General features: G+C 36.9%; 2 protein-coding genes across 2 annotated transcripts; both read left to right on the forward strand.

Annotated features, from left to right (window-relative positions):
• Positions 1-5,585: 5,585 nt before the first annotated feature.
• On the forward strand, positions 5,586-6,527 carry LOC116554418 (olfactory receptor 5M8-like). The gene has a single exon (XM_032282391.1). It carries the CDS (start codon positions 5,586-5,588, stop codon positions 6,525-6,527), a length of 942 nt encoding a protein of 313 aa, XP_032138282.1.
• Positions 6,528-13,318: 6,791 nt separating this feature from the next.
• LOC116554419 (olfactory receptor 5M8) lies at positions 13,319-14,344 on the forward strand. The gene has a single exon (XM_032282392.1). The coding sequence runs from the start codon at positions 13,335-13,337 to the stop codon at positions 14,271-14,273; it is 939 nt and encodes a 312-aa protein (XP_032138283.1). The 5' UTR covers positions 13,319-13,334; the 3' UTR covers positions 14,274-14,344.
• Positions 14,345-19,285: the final 4,941 nt, after the last annotated feature.

Consider the following 19,285-nt stretch of genomic DNA (forward strand, 5'->3'; position numbering starts at 1 on the left):
AGAACGAGACTCCATCTCAAAATAAAAAAATAAAAAAATAGCTGAGTGTGATCGCACACGCCTGTAGTCCCAACTATTCAGGAGCCTGAGGCCAGAAGGATCCCTTGAGCCCAGAAGTTCAAGGCTGCAGTGAGCTGTGATTGCACCACTGCACTCCAGTCTGGGCTATATGATGAGACCCCCATTTTTTTTTTTTTTTTTGCCAAAAACTCCGGAGAATATACCAAATAAGAGACCCCCATCTTAGAAAGAAAGAAAGAGAGAGAGAGGGGAAGGAAGAGAAAAGAAGAAAAGAAAGGAGAGAGGGAGGGAAGGGAAGGAAGGAAGATTCCTAAATTCAATTCAGAAACACAAAGATTGGAACTTCTTAAAGATTACATAAGCGGCTGTCATCAGAATGCTGGTAGAAATATGGGTAGCAAAGGCCATTCTTACGAGATCTCATGTGAAACTGAAAATCAATGTATGGAAAACTGGAGTGAATGTCATCTTTGTTATACAGTGGCAAATAAATTGGCAGAATTGTGTCCATATCATAGGGGTCTGTGGAATACAGAACTTAACACATGCACACATATGTTCATTGCAGCACTGTTTACAATAGCAAAGACTTAGAACCAACCCAAATGCCCAGTAATATGATAGACTGGATAAAGAAATGTGGCACATATATACCATGGAATACTATTCAGCCATATGAAAGGATGAATTCATGTCCTTTGCAGGGACATGGATGAAGCTGGAAACCATCATTCTCAGCAAACTGACACAAGAACAGAAAACCAAACACTGCATGTTCTCACTCATAGGTGAGTGTTGAACAATGAAAACACATGGATACAGGGAGGGGAGCATCACACACCGAGCCCTGCTGGGGGGTGGGGGAACTAGGGGAGGGATAGCAGGGGGTGGTGGGATTTGGGAGGGATAACATCAGGAGAAAAACCTAACATAGATAACAATGAGGGGATGGATGCAACAAACCACCGTGGCATGTGTATATGTAACAATCCTGCACTATCTGCACATATACTCCAGAACTTAATGTATAATAATAAACAAAAAAAGAGTAGTGAGCTAGTTATCTGGAAGAATAAATACCTGAGAAGCTAAAAATTAAAGGTACTGCACAGCTTATTTTGGGTGCTTACGGTAAAATGAGAGAAGAAAGAGAAAAAGATGGTATTTTTAATGAAAAGGAAGCAGCATGAAACAATTTAGAAAACTTTTAGCCTGACCATGTAAAGAATTTAAAAAAACAAAACATGTTTGGGACAGAATACTAAGGGAGTGATCATTTGCTAAAGAGATTAATATAAATAGAGGGAACACAGGTTGGATTTATCAAGACAGTGGGAGGATGATCCTGACAGCATTTCAAAGACCTTGTGGGCAAGCTGGAATTTTGAGGGCAAAGTATCCAGAGGGGTAAATAGATATATGTTTATTTAGAACTGGAAGTGAGCTGGGATGTACTAGATGCAGTACAAACATACATTTTAAAGATGTGGAAACTGAAAGAGTGTAACTGGCCTAAAGCTAATGGACTAGCTTGTGAAGACAGGATTTCTCAGTGGAACTAAACTGCATTTGCTTGGTTTTCTTTCTAGTTAAATGTTGTAATGAATTTATCAGATATTTCTTCCATGTACCTGGGAAGCATAAACATTTTGATTCGTTGTAATCAATGTTTAATCATGAAATGAGATAAAGTAACAACAAGTGAAGCATGTTAGTGCATGTTAGTGGCTAGAGATAGGAGATTCATGGTCAGATCTGCTTTCTTTTCTCAGCGAGCTCACTCAACAGCTTTTTGAATCAGTGAAAATTGAATTTTCTCTCTAAGGCTCAGTTCCTTCAATATATAATGGGTCTAATCATATCTATTTCAGATTTTTAATATTTACAATAAAATTATACATTAAAAATTTTGTATATTGAACTTATGAAAACTTTTTATTTTACTAATCAAATATATTAAATACACGTAATCACCACAAATTTTAACGTCTGCATATGGCACATCATGGCCTAGGAAAATAAAGATTTATAAAAATTATCCTAATCATTTGCACTCTTTCAATTTCTTCAATCATATTCATTTACTTTTCTGAGAACAAAACAACACAAAATAAACAAAGAAAAAGAAGGGGAACCAAAATACTCCATGACTTTTTTTTTCAAATGAATGTATGCTCACTGTAATGATACTGTGTAGTAGGACGTGTTTTGATGTATTAGTGGCCAAGTGAAATGCGTGTGTAAGGTGCTCTCTTTAGAGCGCACTTCTTTCTGCTGAGTGACGGAGGTACTGAGGTAGAACAATGCCCAATGACACATGATGAGCAATAAGTAAAGTAATTACCTAGAGAAGTGAAAAAGATGACACAGAAGACATATTAAGCCAGTTTTAACTCCCATGTTAAAAGTCACTGAGCTGTCTTCAGGGAACATTTAATTGGCAGAACTGACTGCTTCATTGTGATTTCTTTTTAACGCAGCAGGGAAAAGGAGTCAACTTTATAAACACACGCAAACATTTCCTTATTTATTATCTTTGGAGCCCCATTGGTTTTACGACTTCTTTACAGGTAGGGCTGTCTAGTGTGTGTGTGTGTTTGAAACTAGACAAAGTGTTGCTATTTATACCTAGAAGCCAAATACTTATTCGCTAGAGACGATGCATGATTAGAAATAGTTAAATGTCTTCATAGGAGCATGGATGGTTATATACGTATCAATGCACAACAGTCTGACAATCTGCATTTGTTCTAACTACTGAACAAAGGAGACTAAGAAACTACAATTACTGTGTAATGATATATATAATGTATGTAAAGATCTGACAACATGTGAGGCACATAAAGCCACATAAATGGCTTTTAATCCTCAAAAAAATCCCTTCAACAACATTTCGAGGTAAGAAAACTAAAGCTCATAAAAGTTATGTAAGTTGTCTATAATTGTAGAACTAATATACAGCATGGTTGTAATTTTTAAAAATGAAATCAAGCAAATTCCAAAACTTTGGAGCTGATTTTGGGAGATGAATACCAGTACTAAGGATGTTGGAAACATTTTGGCACAAAATAATTTTAACACTTTGGAAAGTACAAATGTACATGGCAGACTGTTTCTAAGGAAGGTGGAGTGTAAGGATAGGGCATGAATGTAAAGAAGAGTGCAAGATGATAGCCTAGTGTTCTCCAGAAAAAGATGAGGAAAAGATGGCAAAGCATCTAGCTATTCAATCCTCATGAAAATATATGCGTGCACACTGAAACAATTAAAAACTATTTACATGTGTATGCATGCATGCATGCATGTATATATGTGTGTATTATGTATTTCTATGTGTATACATACAATATGCATAGTGTGGGAGACTTTATATACATAGTCAGGGGAAAAGAGAGACATGGAGACAAAGAGAGAGGCTGAATCACCATCCTTCTAAAAATAATGGTTTCTGTTACATGAAGAGCCTTTTAGTTTTTCAAAGCACCTCAATATGTCCACTAGGCAAAGTTGGAGCTAGAGCAGGGCTTGAGATTAGGAGACTCAAAAAGGTGAACAACTTAGAATAAAAATATAGAGAAAAATACAGTTTTTGAGGTCATTTTAGAAGAGAAGGAAGGAGGGGTGAGAAATAGGAGGAGAGTAGAATTAAGAGAAACCAAAGAGGTATCATCAATTGGATTAAGTGCTGTAAAGTAATCAGTGACAAATCCTGTATGATTAGGCTACAGGTAGGAAATTTAAGAAATATAATACATTTGATGTTTTCATTTTAATTTTTATTCTCTTTTGCAATGAATATCTTTTACTTGCCTTCCACAGAGTTGCAATATTATCTGTGTCTGTGTGCTTGCATACTTATAAACATTAGGGATTTCTAAGTGGCATGGAATAGATAGGAATTTTAAGATGATTTTGAAAGGTCTCAAGATGATGAAATCAGGATTATCTAAGCATTATCCTTATATTTTATAAGTCATACCATAGTCCTTGAATAAAATCTCTCACAGATTAATTAAATTCTATCTAGTCATCACTTTATACATTTTCATCTTATATAGCAGTCAAGTTTACAGTAATCTTATGAAACACTGACCTTAAGAGTGTATATATTAGTTAGAAAATGGATTAAATTCCTATGGAAGCAAAACAAAATAACAGTCAAACCAATTAGAAATGTATTTCTCATTTATATAAAATTCTGAGCTGGTATGTCAGATCAGCTCTGCGAAGGTTTTAGGAGCTTCAACGAATTCACTCTTTTTTCTCTGCTGCCTGTAAAGAGTTGTTCACATCTATGTGATCCAGCATGGCTCAGTGCTATATCCACACTACAGCCAATGGGAGGCAGTAAAGAAGAAGGGAAAGGCAAGCCTTTTTTGTCAAGGGATGGATAAAAGTAGCATACTTTTCTTTCATCACATTCTCTTGGCCAGAAGATACTCTATCACCACAGCAAATCTAGATTGAAAATTAAAAAAAAAAAAAAAAAAAAAAGAAATTATGGTCATTTTTTATTTTGTTTTCCTTTTACTTATTTACTTTTTAAAAGCTGTCCCATAAATATCAGCTCTGGCTCTGAGGAGCAAATACTTACCTGGTTATGGGAGAGGTACTAGCTTCTAGTGCAGGTTCAGACTCTGTCAAGTCTGTCTGTTGTCTGGATGTCTGGATGATCACTTTGCTCTCTAGTCACTTTGCTATTCATGCTCAGTATGCACAAATTTAGATAGACATGTTGGACAAAGTCATTTCCATGCTCTAATTCAGGTCTGTTGTTCCAAAAAATTACCTTCTCTGAAGTTGATGAAATTAACTAGAATAATGTTGGTGGACATTCTGAAAGCTTTCCTGCAATATTTTCAATTGGGCCTCTTCAAATATTTATCTTCTTTTATTTTCCCCCAAAAGTAACAGCTAGTCTAAATTAGCATATTCTGTTTATATCACAAAAAGAATGAGCTAAAATGTATTCTAATTTTTTCTAACTACCCTTATAACAAGAACCTAAGGGATTTTTATCTGATACAGCATGGAAGAATAAACTATAATCAGAAAAAAATGTCTGGTAGCAAGTTCTCAACTTATAGCTAAGTTATCAAAATAATTAATTCAGATAAGCAGTGAGTATTCATTTGCTTATTAGCACTGGTAGCAAAATCTGAAACCTCAAAATCTGAGGTAAATGTTTTGTTTAATTCAAAAAAAATTCAAAAAAAGCAAAATGTAAAAAAAATAAAGTAGAAATGAAGATGAGTAAGAAATTAAATGACATGAACCAAAAAGATTAACAGAAAAAGAGAAATAAAAGGGCAATTATAAAAGCAAAAGGTCTGAAACTGAGTGGCAATTGAGACATAGCAGCCAGTTGACTGTTTATTAATGCTTAAATGTTTAATCAGACCCTGTTTCAACTAAATCACTATTTCTAGTGTCTCCAGAGACAGCACAAAGTCTGAAAAAATTGCAGAGGAGGAACGCAAAACAATATTCTAAGAAAATATAAAAATGTTTGCCCTTTAAAAATGTCTGTACTAATCCAACATTCTCATCTCCCACTGAAGGAAATGATGAGAAGAAACTTCACGTTGGTGACTGAGTTCATTCTTCTGGGACTGACCAGTCGCCGGGAATTACAGATTCTCTTCTTCACGCTGTTTCTGGCCGTTTATATGGTCACGGTGGCAGGGAACCTTGGCATGATTGTCCTCATCCAGGCCAACGCTCGGCTCCACACGCCCATGTACTTTTTCCTGAGCCACTTATCCTTCGTGGACCTGTGCTTCTCCTCCAATGTGACTCCAAAGATGCTGGAGATTTTCCTTTCAGAGAAGAAAAGCATTTCCTATTCTGCCTGTCTGGTACAGTGTTATCTTTTTATTGCCTTGGTCCATGTTGAGATCTACATCCTGGCTGTGATGGCCTTTGACCGGTACATGGCCATCTGCAACCCTCTGCTTTACGGCAGTAAAATGTCCAAGAGTGTGTGCTCTTTCCTCATCACGGTCCCTTATGTGTATGGAGCGCTCACTGGCCTGATGGAGACCATGTGGACCTACAACCTAACCTTCTGTGGCCCCAAGGAAATTAATCACTTCTATTGTGCTGACCCACCACTGATTAAGCTGGCTTGTTCTGACACCTACAACAAGGAGTTGTCAATGTTTGTTGTGGCTGGTTTCAACTTCACGTATTCTCTCCTTATCATCCTCATTTCCTATCTCTACATATTTCCTGCTACCCTAAGGATCCGCTCTATAGAGGGCAGGCGCAAAGCGTTTTCTACCTGTGGCTCTCATCTGACAGCTGTTACTATTTTCTATGCAGCTCTTTTCTTCATGTATCTCAGACCTCCCTCAAAGGAATCTGTGGAACAGGGAAAAATGGTAGCTGTATTTTATACCACTGTGATCCCCATGTTGAATCCCATGATCTACAGTCTGAGGAATAAGGATGTGAAAGAGGCTTTATCCAAAGAACTGTTCCAAAGGAAATTGTTTTCTAAATAAACATCAGTACTGATTTTTGTCATGTTTATATTTTATTTAGCCTATGATTTTTCATAGCGTTTAGTTAGATACAAATTTATCCAAAAATATATATTTTCCTTGAAGGGCTGGGGAATTTTTATGGAATGTCAATAAAAGAAATATGAGTGTTTACACCAATTAACAGAAATTTTGAATTCAATATAGCTTTGTCTGCCCATGCTCCAAAAGTAAGAAGCTCTATAGTAAGAAATCAATGTAAATTAAAAAAAGATCTAATTTATATTTTAGAAAATAAAACCCTTAAAACCAGACCTGAATTTTTTTTTTTTTGGAAGGAGTTGGGCATGCAGTTTTAGACTGCTTCTTAAACGTAAATTAAGCTCTTTGTTATTGTTGTTTGAAACAGCATCTCACTCCAACACCCAGGATGGACTGGAGCGCAATGGCATGATCACAGCTTACTGCAATCTTGATCTTAGGGATTCAAACCATCCTTCCGCCTCAACCCTTCACCCCTGCCGCACTAGCTGGGACTATAGGTGTGCCACCATACCTAATTTTTGTATTTTTTGTAGACATGGGGTTTCATCATGTTGCACAGACTGGTCTTGGATTGCTGAGCTCAAGTGACCTGCCTGTCTGGGCCTCCCAAGGTAGTGGGATTACATGGGTAAACCACTGTGTCTGGCACACTAAGCTTTAAAAAACATCTCTTCTGCTAACTCTACCAAATACTTTTGCATCTCTTGTAGAGGAAGTCAGCATTCCACTTTACCATGTCCGAGCTGAAATGTGAGCCTCACCCCTTGCATACCCAGCTGTCATCTCAGCGCTAGCCTCTGCCTATACTAACCCCATCTCAAGCCTAAAACACAACAGTGCTTTGGCCCACAATGAGGCACATTTCTGTTTCCACAGTCCATACCTGGTTTATTTCTTGGCTTTTTAGAGGAAGAATAAATGACCAGTAGGCTTCTAAATTAAACGTTACCTAAAAGTCTGTCTAAGGAGATACAAAGCTAATAGATAATCTGTTTAATGCATGTTTAAAACCACATCAACCCAAAAGGTATAAAATGTGGTTGTAATGATATTACTATCTCACATTCACATAGGATCACTGTCTTCCAATCTTGAAGATGTGTATTTTGTGGGTGTGGAGGCCTGCAGTTCCCCTATAGGTCACCTAGAACGTAAGATATCGTCACATACAAAGAAGATGAGAGACTAATGATGGAGTGCGTGCAAGGTGTGAAATGAGAGCACAGATGCCCTTATGAAATTACGATTATTGAAGGGCTACAATGTCTACAGTAGCACAGAGTCAACAGCAGCAACAATAAGGATGAAACTAGTCCATCTAGGCTGTGTTTGATGGAGGAGTTAAACAGTCTTATTTAAGAATTTATGACAATAGATTAATGCTCATGTCAGCATTTGTATTTACACTAGTTTTACGGGCTATTAAACCTCAAGCTAAAAAAAAAACATAAAGAGGCCCAGGTGAGAAGAAGCCTCATGACACTGGAATATGCAAACATAAATATAAATCGGAGAATGAGTTATCAACCACTCAGCCTTCAAAGATTTCCCACAGGTAAAGCTCTAATCCACATAAATTGTCCAGAAAAATAAGAAATAAAAAGGACAAATGAATATCTTCAATTTATTTCAGATATTAGGATTATTTCATGCAAATTATAAAAAAATTTAATCATTGAAATAAATGTGAAAATCCAAATCCTAATACCGTATATATGTGTATATATGTATGTGTACATATGTATATATGCAAAGAAGAATTATATAAAGCAACACTTATATATAATATGCAGAGTTCTGAGCTCATTAGCAGGCTGAAGGAGAGTGTCCATATTTCATAGGCATTGAAGCATTTTAGAGAAGATAGATAGATAGATGATAAATTTTCACCTTGAAAGGAAGAGGAAGAAACAGCTAAGTTCCTCCCATGAGGCAGTAAGCTGCCTTGGAGAGGGTCTCAGCAGGGAGGCAGCTTTTCTCTTCTTCCTCCTCAGTAAATTTTCTGCAGACCTGGGCAGCCTAATCGCTACAGTCCTGTAGCAGTGAGTCCTCTGAACTGACACTATAGTTCACTGGGAAATGCACTCTTCCACCAAGTTCAGAGAAGTGACCATCCACATTGTTAAGCGGAATAAAACAAAAATTGACTTTGTCATTTACCTGACGTCGGCCTTGCTGTGCCATAGCATCATAAACTGCCTGGAAAGCCTTATTATTTTCAAAGCATTTTGCACTGTCTTCAAGTGATATTTTTCTTCATGTCAGCAATAAAATGTTTCAGGACTGACCATCCTCAAATTTTGGTTAATCTTGATTATTGGTCACTGCATGTATAAGTCTAATGACAGAAGTTCCCAATGGTCTGCTTCATGAGGTACCCTTTAGGACTACCTTCTTGTCTCTTCAGTCCTTCAATCAACTCTTTCCTGAAACTGTTGTATGGTGCTCTGATACAAACAGCAGACAGGTGCTGGCTCCCAGCCCAGTGCCACCTCTTCTAGCCCTAGCACATCCTTAAAGCACCCCTGACCAGCAGCGTCAACCTGACCCAACAATTTTTTCAGCATCTGCACGTTAACCTTCATGGGCTTGAGCTGCACCTTCGCAGATCACAAAAGAAACCACAACCCAGAGTAGAGGAAAAACAGTCTTTCAAAATTAGTAAGGTTAGGGGTGGTGTTAAAATATCACCCTGCTTAAAAAAAAATAGATTGTAGAAAAACAGGCAAAATTCAAACCGGTGCTGTATAAAAATATTTTCAAAGAACCAAGTAACTATGACCGTGTGCTCAACTTTAATAATTATTAGGGAAATGTACATTACAATTATATGATAACTGTACCTTTATATATCTGTACCCATATGTCTATACCTATATGTTGGAGAATGACAGAAAAAAATGATATTTTAAGCATTGATGTGACTGTGGAACAAATAAGCCTCTCATATAATCCTAGTGGGAATGCAAATAGACATAACCAGTTTGGAAAACTATTAGCATAAATTTAAGCTGAAAATATTTTTAGTCCAGAAACCGGTACTTCTGCCCATAATGTGTTCATAATTCAATGCAGAAATGCATGAATGTGCTCATGTACAAGACTGAATTTTGTTATAGCCACATCTGGAAGTACCCTGTGTATGTATCAATAGTAGAAAAGATACATTAATTTTGGTGTACTTACTAAAGAGCAGTGGAGATGAAGGAATTATTTACATATTCATCACGCTCATCATCATGAATAAAAATCACCAGCATAATATTTAGCACCAGTGTAGTGTTCACTGAAAGACTAGACTTCACAGGATATGCACTATATAATTCCTATTACAGAAAATTTAAAAACATACACCATTAATCTATAGTGTTAAAAGTGAAGATGTAGATAATTTGAGGTCAGTGACTAGGAAACGGCATGAGGAGAGATTGCGGAGTACTGTTAATGTTCTATTTGAGGATTTAGAGGCAAGTTATACAAGTATGTTCACTTTGTAAAAATCCATGAAGCTGTACATTTACATTTTGTGCATATTTTCTGTGTGTATATTAGACTTCAATACAAAGGTTACTAAAAACAAATAAAAGTAGTACTAGTCTTTAAGGAAGCTAAGCTTCGTTACAACATCAAATCATTCTATTTGTTCGTCAGTACACAGAGTGTATTAGTTTGCTAGGGATGCCACAAATAAGTACCATGAACTCGGTGACTTAAACATGGAGATTTATTTCCTCACAGTTCTAGGTGCTAGAGGTCCAAGATCAAAGTGTGAGCAAAATTGGTTTCATTCTGAGTTCTCTTCCTGGCTTGTGAATGACCACCTTCTCCCGATGTTTTTACACAGTCTTTTCTTTTCATATGTCTGTATTCTAATCTCTTCTTACAAGGATACAAGTCATATTGGATTAGGGAATGGCCCCCCGACTAGACCTTATTTTACTTAAATGTTCTTTTTGGATATTGTGTCTCCAAAAGTCATGCTCTTGGAGTTAGAACTTCAGCATATGAATTTTGGAGAGTGAGGGGAGGGCCACAATCTAGTCCATAACACAGATTAACAAAGGTTAAATGCCAGTAGAATTTTGACACAAAGTTTGTGGCACTGGTGTGGGAGAAACTGTATCAGAAAAGTTGAATTAAGCTGAAAGTAACATGGTAAAACTAAGGCAATGTGGGAATCCATGGCAGACATCAATGTTATCATACGGATTTTCTAATATAAAAAGAAAAACACTGAGACTGAGAAGGCAGAGAAAAACTAGACAGTGGGGGGTTCCCATTGTAAATTTGCCTTGTGTCAATGCCTTCTCTCTAGAGAAATTATTCAGTGAGAAAAGAAATCTAACAGAGTAATTGCTTCATCTTTGCATATTTGTGAAATCCCTTAGGAAAATGGAGTTGTCATACAAATATAAATTCTTCCTGTATTTGTCACCAGAAAAGCCATTGATATTCTTTGTAAGGACAGCTCTTTCCTTATACATAGGTAGGTTTCTTTTTTCTGCATGGGTTCCTAATCCTGGAACTGTACTTGTTTGTACAATCATATGCATTATCAGACTTAGATCTGTGATTGTGATGATTAAATTACTAGGTGGAAAGAAGAATTCCAACTACCAGAAAAATGTAGACATTTAGTATTTAAGGCACTTTTTTAAGTTATTGATTAATGAAGATGGAAGTTAAAGGAATAAGACTATAAGTGGCATGCTGTAAGATTTTTACTTGATATAAATGATAGCTAATATTTATTGAGGGCTTACCATACATTGGGCACAGAGCCATGCATATTAACATACTCCATTTTGTGAGATCCTAAAAATAGTCCTTTTGTATTTATTAATTTCATTTGTAATAAAAACAAACTGTAGACCAGAATTATTAAGAAACGTGACCCAGACTACTGAGATCAGAAGTTCTGACATCACAATGTGAATTCAACCAGTCAACTCCAAAGCACATGTTTATACCAGTAAGTATGCTTTATGGCACGTAGAAGAATTTCCTTCTTTATTGACCTTGAGCGAAATATGTTAGTCTGCATTATCTATTACAGGCAGAATGTCATAGAATTAGTTTGAGGGTCAAATGTTTTAAATTTATAAAATAGATTAGAGTTTGGCATGTAAGAACAACCATGTAACTGCCAGTTAAATTACTGGTAAAACTAAAACACAGAATAAGGAACATGTCAAAGGAATAAAGCAGTATTTCGGAAACATCTAACTTGAGATCCTGTGAATTGATTTCATGCTAAGGTTATTGTATATTTATCAAGGCACCCATCTTTTCTTTGGTCTAGTCCTAAAAATTAAGAAGTTAACCGGATGTGTGCGTTTGTCAAACACACAAATTTGTACACTTTAAATATGTGAATTTAACTGTTTACAAATTCTTGCAAAAAGAACATTAAACAACAAAACAAAGGCAAAAGCTGAAGGGAGTTTGGCATACAAAAATGAATGAGGGTGCATCACTACTATGACTGAATAAATGTAGACACAAATTTTACTGGCTGTTTTATAAAACACAAATAAAACCTTTGTTTCAGATATTCAAAGAATAACTTTCTATAGGATGTTCTTGTGATTATAGATGAGTTTTATACAGAAAAACAGAATGTACATTTTATTGATATCAGTGTTATCAGTTTTTGTTGTTGTTGTTGTTGTTGAAAGTAACAGAAGACAGCTCTGGTTATGCTAAGCAACACTGGAATGCTCTGAAAGGATGTTAGGGCTCCTAAATCGATGTGCAGTTAAAAGAGCTGGCTTAGAGAACAGATAGCAGCCTGGGCAGGTGTGGAGGCCGAGCAGCTCAAAATACACAGAATCAGTGTTTCTTTGCAACATCAGTCTGATCTTCAAACCTCACTGTAATCTATTTGATGAAAAAATATTTTGTCAACCTCGAATCATGAACTCACTTAAGCACAGGTTAACATCTACCCCCTGCTTACTCCTTTCTAAACAGAGAATCTGGTCTTTCAGTGGAAACTGGAAGTGGAAGATCGAGAGGAGAGAATTTCCATGACTCTTAACTCCACACAACGGAAAATTTCCTCCAAAAATTTAAATAGACTGTTAATGGCTGGAGAATTTAAGAGCTGTGCAACCATCAAAATGCAAATAGGTAGACTGTTTTTTTAAAAAAAGAAAAAAAGAATAAAAATTAGGTCCCTCCTGGTAATTCCCTATTGCATTGAGTCTGGAGGAATAAAAAGCAACAAATGAGCCCATCTTGTTTGCTCAGGCTACTTCAGGAGAGGAAGAATTGGCGAAAACTGGATTGCTGAAAACTAGTCACAAAAAGCAAGGTCATTCGGGCAAATACTGCTCTTTGATACCTTAACCGTTTCTCTCAACTCATTCTCTGCCAGCATTATAATCAGAAATAAAGAAATTGCTTAGGTTTAAATGTCATGTTATGGGGCAAGTCTACCTGGAAAGTACATTTCTCAAATAAAAGGAGGTGTAGAACAAGAGAAAGAGAAAATATAGAAAAAGAATAGAAACAGAAGTTGAATTAGAAGGGAGTGAGAAGAAAGAAAAGGGAAAGAAAACAGGAAAAATAGAGGGCAATATCACAAAAGGCAGAGAGATGCTTTGAATATCCCTTGTTTAGGTTACTTGAAACAAATTTCAGTAGAAATAGAATGAGGAAAACTGCTGAAGAGAGGGAAAAATTTTTGGTAGAACAATCATTACTGTAATAGTGATAATCATGGTGCTATTGTGTTGTAATCTAATATATATGCAAAGTTTCTTTCTCCCACTGAAGGAAATGATGAGAAGAAACTTCACGTTGGTGACTGAGTTCATTCTTCTGGAACTGACCAGTAGCCGGGAATTACAGATTCTCTTCTTCATGCTGTTTCTGGCCGTTTACATGGTCACGGTGGCAGGGAACCTTGGCATGATTGTCCTCATCCAGGCCAACGCTCGGCTCCACACGCCCATGTACTTTTTCCTGAGCCACTTATCCTTCGTGGACCTGTGCTTCTCCTCCAATGTGACTCCAAAGATGCTGGAGATTTTCCTTTCAGAGAAGAAAAGCATTTCCTATTCTGCCTGTCTGGCACAGTGTTACCTTTTTATTGCCTTGGTCCATGTTGAGATGTACATCTTGGCTGTGATGGCCTTTGACCGGTACATGGCCATCTGCAACCCTCTGCTTTACGGCAGCAAAATGTCCAAGAGCGTGTGCTCTTTCCTCATCACGGTGCCTTATGTGTATGGAGCGCTCACTGGCCTGATGGAGACCATGTGGACCTACAACCTAGCCTTCTGTGGCCCCAAGGAAATTAATCACTTCTACTGTGCTGACCCACCACTGATTAAGCTGGCTTGTTCTGACACCTACAACAAGGAGTTGTCAATGTTTGCTGTGGCTGGATGGAACCTTTCTTTTTCTCTCTTTATTATATTTATTTCCTACTTTTACATTTTTCCTGCTGTCTTAAAGATTCACTCTGCAGAAGGCAGGCAAAAAGCTTTTTCTACCTGTGGCTCTCATCTGACAGCTGTCACTATATTTTATGCAACTCTTTTCTTCATGTATCTCAGACCTCCCTCAAAGGAATCTGTGGAACAGGGAAAAATGGTAGCTGTATTTTATACCACAATAATTCCTATGCTGAACCCTATGATTTATAGCCTTAGAAATAAAAATGTGAAAGAAGCATTAATCAAAGCGCTGTCAAGGAATAAATATTTTTCTTAAAAATCAGCATTCTTTTGGCTCCAAAGCTCTTTTTTCTTAAATTGAGAAATACAGTGGCATCAGTGGAGAGCACTGCAGTTTTAAAAGCTTTGTTTTCTAAAATTCATATACATACAATTTTGTTCACAAAATTTTTATGTTTGTAGTTGTCATTCATCTTATTTAAATTCTTTGTCTTTGTATACAGTATAGCTTTATACTTCCATGCTATTAGGTCTAGGTAAGAGCATGTAGCTATTTCTGGAAGATGAGCTTAAAATTCACATATATCACTTCTCAGTTGAACATCTAATTGTTTGTGAGATCATTTCTGAGTGGATTTGTTGTTGTTTTTAATTTTTCCATGGTGACCAGCAAGATTTAATATAGTGGCTGCTCAGTGAGGAGACATGAAACAGTCCTCATCTGACTCACAATGGCCGTACAGAATGGCTGTTAAATATCCTTCTTTTTATAAGGTACTGTGATGTGTGGAGTTTGCTTGTTTCCATAGCACAAAGTGGTCTATTCTGATTGATGGCATATTCATTATACAAATTCACACAGGCTTCATTACATAACATAGAAAGAGAACATCACAAACTTTGAAGAAATCACATTTGAGAGTTTGTTTTGTGTTTCTTCCAATGCTTTTATATACACACATGTGTTTAGTAAAATTATTTATTATAATTACCATTTGAACTTACTTATGATTAATGTATACAGTTTTAAATGTCAAATGATATTACAAGCCATATATAAATTCCTGTCTCACTCTCTAACTTACCGCTAACTCCCTGTAGATAACATTTTTTTGTTATTTTCTTTGGCAATCAACCTGTTTTAAATCATATGCTTGTATTCCTCTTTGCTGATTTTTCAAATATGCACATAATTTATTGACATCTGTTTATAAAGATAAGGTTATTGTTCTTTCACCAATCATTCATCCCTACCTATAATGAACACTTCTTTCTCTCATTGTCATAGGGTCATATTTGAACTTTTGGCTTAATGAGTATTGACTGTTAAAATTGCTAGGAATGTATCATGAATACTACCTGAAGAATACTATGAGTAATACTTTGAGCATTACTAACACTAGTATTAATTACTAATAACATGAGTACTACTATGGTTGTAATTCTCTTCTTGCACAGTTATTGGATTTTCATAACATTAATAATAATGGCCTCCAGTTTCCAGTTTTGTTCTTCTGTTTGTACAGTGGGTACTCTTCCCCAAGCTTTGACTAAACTATAAAGCACATTTACGTGGTCAAACACAATAGGTGACCTATAATTTCATTTTTTTTTCTCAGACGTTCTCTTTTCCCATTGGATTCTGCTCTGTTTGCAGAACTGTTATTTGGAGATAATGACTCCAATCATTGGTTTAAGGCATTTCTGTTATTTAACTTGATTACATGAAAATATGCAACAAACTGAAGACTCAACAACAAGTGAGACAGAAAAAAGTCTTAAAGATAATTTTGAGGAACAATTAATGAACTTTTCTACCATGATGAGTGGTGCAAGGTCGGTGATAACTAGGTCCGTGCATGTTTGTCAGATTTTTTTCTTCAGTGTCAGATTTTTATTGATGCTATTTCAATCATAAAAGTCACGAGCTATGTGGGGCTCCCAAGCAGGCAATTCTCCTTAATACTTCCTGTTCACTCAGTAGTCAGAGCCATGGGCAAAGAGGCTCAAGTCATTTGACAATTCAGTCAGTATTGCAGTTCATGAATTACAATATATTTAATCAGTGTGTAAATGTTATAGATTACACATTCTACAACAAGGAAAGTAACATTTAACATTAAGAATAAAGGGATTGAAAATGGGTTAAGGAACCAGTCCAGGAGGAGTGACATGAACAAAAAGAAAATCCTACGCAGGCCCTGGAGGTCCATGAATAATATTGTAAAGAAGAGTCTTTTATGTAAGCAAAGCCTTCAGTGGCAAATGCCAGGTGCTTATCTCAAGTGATAACAATTTAGTGTCTTTTAAGATGGCTGTTTCAAGCTGCTGAAGTCCTGCTCTTTTATAGCCACAAACTCCTCTAGTAAGAACTAATAGTGGAAAAGTGACTTTGTTATGCCTTTATTTGGTTGGATACAGTCTTTCTTGGTTAGGCAAAACATCTGGCCCTTGTTGGCATGATGCCTTTTAAAATGTAAGATGAAGTCTTTTTCTAAGGTGGAGTAACTTATGTCAAGGGCGCTCTATACTATTATTCAGCCCCAGGTTTCCTTCTACACTTTCCTTTACTCTTACCATTTCAGACTTAGCTGAAGGGCTGGGTGCAGTGGCTCACTCTTGTAAACCCAGCATTTTGTGAGGCCGAGGTGGGTGATCACCTGAGGTCAGGAGTTCGTGACCAGCCTGGCCAACATGGTGAAGCCCTGTCTCTACTAAAAATACAAAAATTGCCTAAGCATGATAGTGGGTGCATGTAATCCCAACTACTTGGGAAGCTAAGGCAGGAGAATTGCTTGAACTCAGGAGGCAGAGGTTGCAGTGAGCCAAGACCGCACCATTGCACTCCAGCCTGGGTAACAAGAGTGAAACTCCATTTCAGATAAAAAGACTTAGCTGAAGGATTATCTCTTCCTGCAAGGTTTCTTCAGTACACTCATGATGTGTAGTGTCAACTGAGGAATGATGAGATTCATAAATTTAGAAAGGAGGACTTTCTCATAAAGGGTTGCAGGGTGGCCATTCTGACAGGCTGTGAAACATATTCTCCCGCTAGAAGTTGGAAAAATACCCTTCAAGGATATGAAGACTAAGACAGGGATTTATGCTGAATGGAATGACCAAATATATACACATATATAATAATACATATTCAATAGGCTACAGAGAAAACTGAATATTCACAAAGAAGAGGCACAGGCATGAATAATAAGCTAATGTACACAACATGCATCCCATGTTCACTTTGGAGTGGAGACTTCCCATATAAATCTGTTATGATTAGACCCTATCCGCCAAAAGGCGAAGCAGAGGACACCAAGTCCTTCTGGGCACGGATTCTGTAGACTGGCCACAACCACTAGGTTATTGGTGGTCTTGCATCAGGAAGGAATGCTGCTCAATTGCTGTGTTGAAACCACAAAAAGAGGAGTCAAGGTCAGGCTGATATCAGTGGTGATGTGAATCTCACAAGGGCAGGCTTGTTTAGCCCTTATAGTAGAAAGCCTAATTGTGCTTAGCAAGGGAGGGGATATAACAAGGCATGTCTGACCTCCCAACCTTCATGGCAGGAACTCCGTTTTTAAGGTTTCTCTGAGGTTCCCTTGACTAAGAGGCAGTCTGTTCAATTGACTGGGGATTAGAGTTTTATTTTTATTTTCCATTAGGTATCTCATTATGATTTACCCACAGACTTACAATTTTATTATTACATTCATAAATGGTTCTATAATTATATGCATGTATATCTGTTCCTTCCACTATTTTAGTGAGTTCTCAAAGGAAAGGACCACAACTTTTCGTTTTTAAATTTTTACCGCCTTAAGACAGTGTTCAGTAAAGAGATGATGCCCATGTGTTTTTGAATGAGTGGGAATTTTGCAATCCTTTCCTCTTCCTGCCTTTGTCTGTATTTATGGCCAATTATGGATTTCCTCTATGATACTCCCTTCTTCCATACTAATGTAGAGTCACGGCAGAACAATAGATCATTTGGTTTGAAAAAATCATGTTCAAGCTCTTTATCATAAATGGCCCACTGAAACCCCATTAACATGAATCATTACTGAGCAAGGATTGGAGGATGTAATTTTTTTTATCGTGTTTTAGGTTTTGGGGTACACGTAAGAAACATGCAGGATTGTTGCATAGGTACATACATGGCAATGTGATTTGCTGCCTTCCTCCCCTTCACTTATATCTGGCATTTCTCCCCATGTTATCTCTCCCCAACTCCCCACCCCCTGCTGTCCCTCCCCTAGATCCCCCCCCCACAGACCTCAGTGTGTGATGCTCCCTTCCCTGTGTCCATGTGTTCTCATTGTTCAGCACCTGCCTATGAGTGAGAACATGCAGTGTTTGATTTCCTGTTCTTTTGTCAGTTTGCTGAGAATGATGGTTTCCAGGTTCATCCATGTCCCTACAAAGGACATGAACTCATCGTTTTTTATGGCTGCATAGTATTCCATGGTGTATATGCACCACATTTTCCCTGTCCAGCCTATTATGGATGGTCATTTGGGTTGGTTCCAAATCTTTGCTATTGTAAACAGTGCTGTAGTGAACATTTGTGTGCATGTGTCCTTATAATAGAATGATTTATAATCCTTTGGATATATACCCAGTAATGGGATTGCTGGGTGAAATGGAATTTCTATTTCTAGGTCCTTGAGGAATCGCCAAACTGTCTTCTACAATGGTTGAACTAATTTACACTCCACAATGGTTGAGCTAATTTACAACAGTGTATACTGTTGGTGGAGAATGTAATTTTATTGGCACCAGACAGAAATGGTCACATACTCCATTCCCTTTTTCATAGCAGAGAGACAGAAAACAGTAAGTGCTGGACTACAGTAAAATGTGTTAAGGGAAATACTTGTAAGAAATAAATCTTTGTACCAATGCATTTTTCTTGATATGGAATCATAATTATCCATAGTATTTGGGAAACAACTGACAATTTTTATAACCTTTACAAATATTATTTAGTTTTGATTTTTATACCAAAGTTACAATGGAAAAATCAGCTACTGTGTAATAATTTTTTTTTTAATGAACAGAAATAAACTAGGCTTTCTGGGACAGAGGAAAGGGAAGGCTGAGTTATGATTTAAAGTGCAGGAAACAAAAGGGACCTCATTGTTGCTCAGACAGGAAAGAGGTTTGGTGGGAATCAGACAACAGACATATATTGAGACAAGGAAATATCCAATCCTTGAACAAGTACATTCTTGTACATCACTTTTTCATAGCCAGCTGTCCTAAGATTTATGCCACCTGATACACTGATAATAAAACATTCTCTTCAAGTTCAGACAGAATGCTGTT

Source organism: Sapajus apella, unplaced genomic scaffold (assembly GCF_009761245.1).
Source record: "Sapajus apella isolate SASKATOON/1434 unplaced genomic scaffold, GSC_monkey_1.0 scaffold14, whole genome shotgun sequence".
NCBI lineage: Eukaryota > Metazoa > Chordata > Mammalia > Primates > Cebidae > Sapajus > Sapajus apella.

Bases quoted from the DNA above. Each gene is read 5' to 3' on its own strand.
- LOC116554418 (XM_032282391.1), top strand. From the start codon at position 5,586: ATGATGAGAAGAAACTTCACGTTGGTGACTGAGTTCATTCTTCTGGGA.
- LOC116554419 (XM_032282392.1), top strand. From the start codon at position 13,335: ATGATGAGAAGAAACTTCACGTTGGTGACTGAGTTCATTCTTCTGGAA.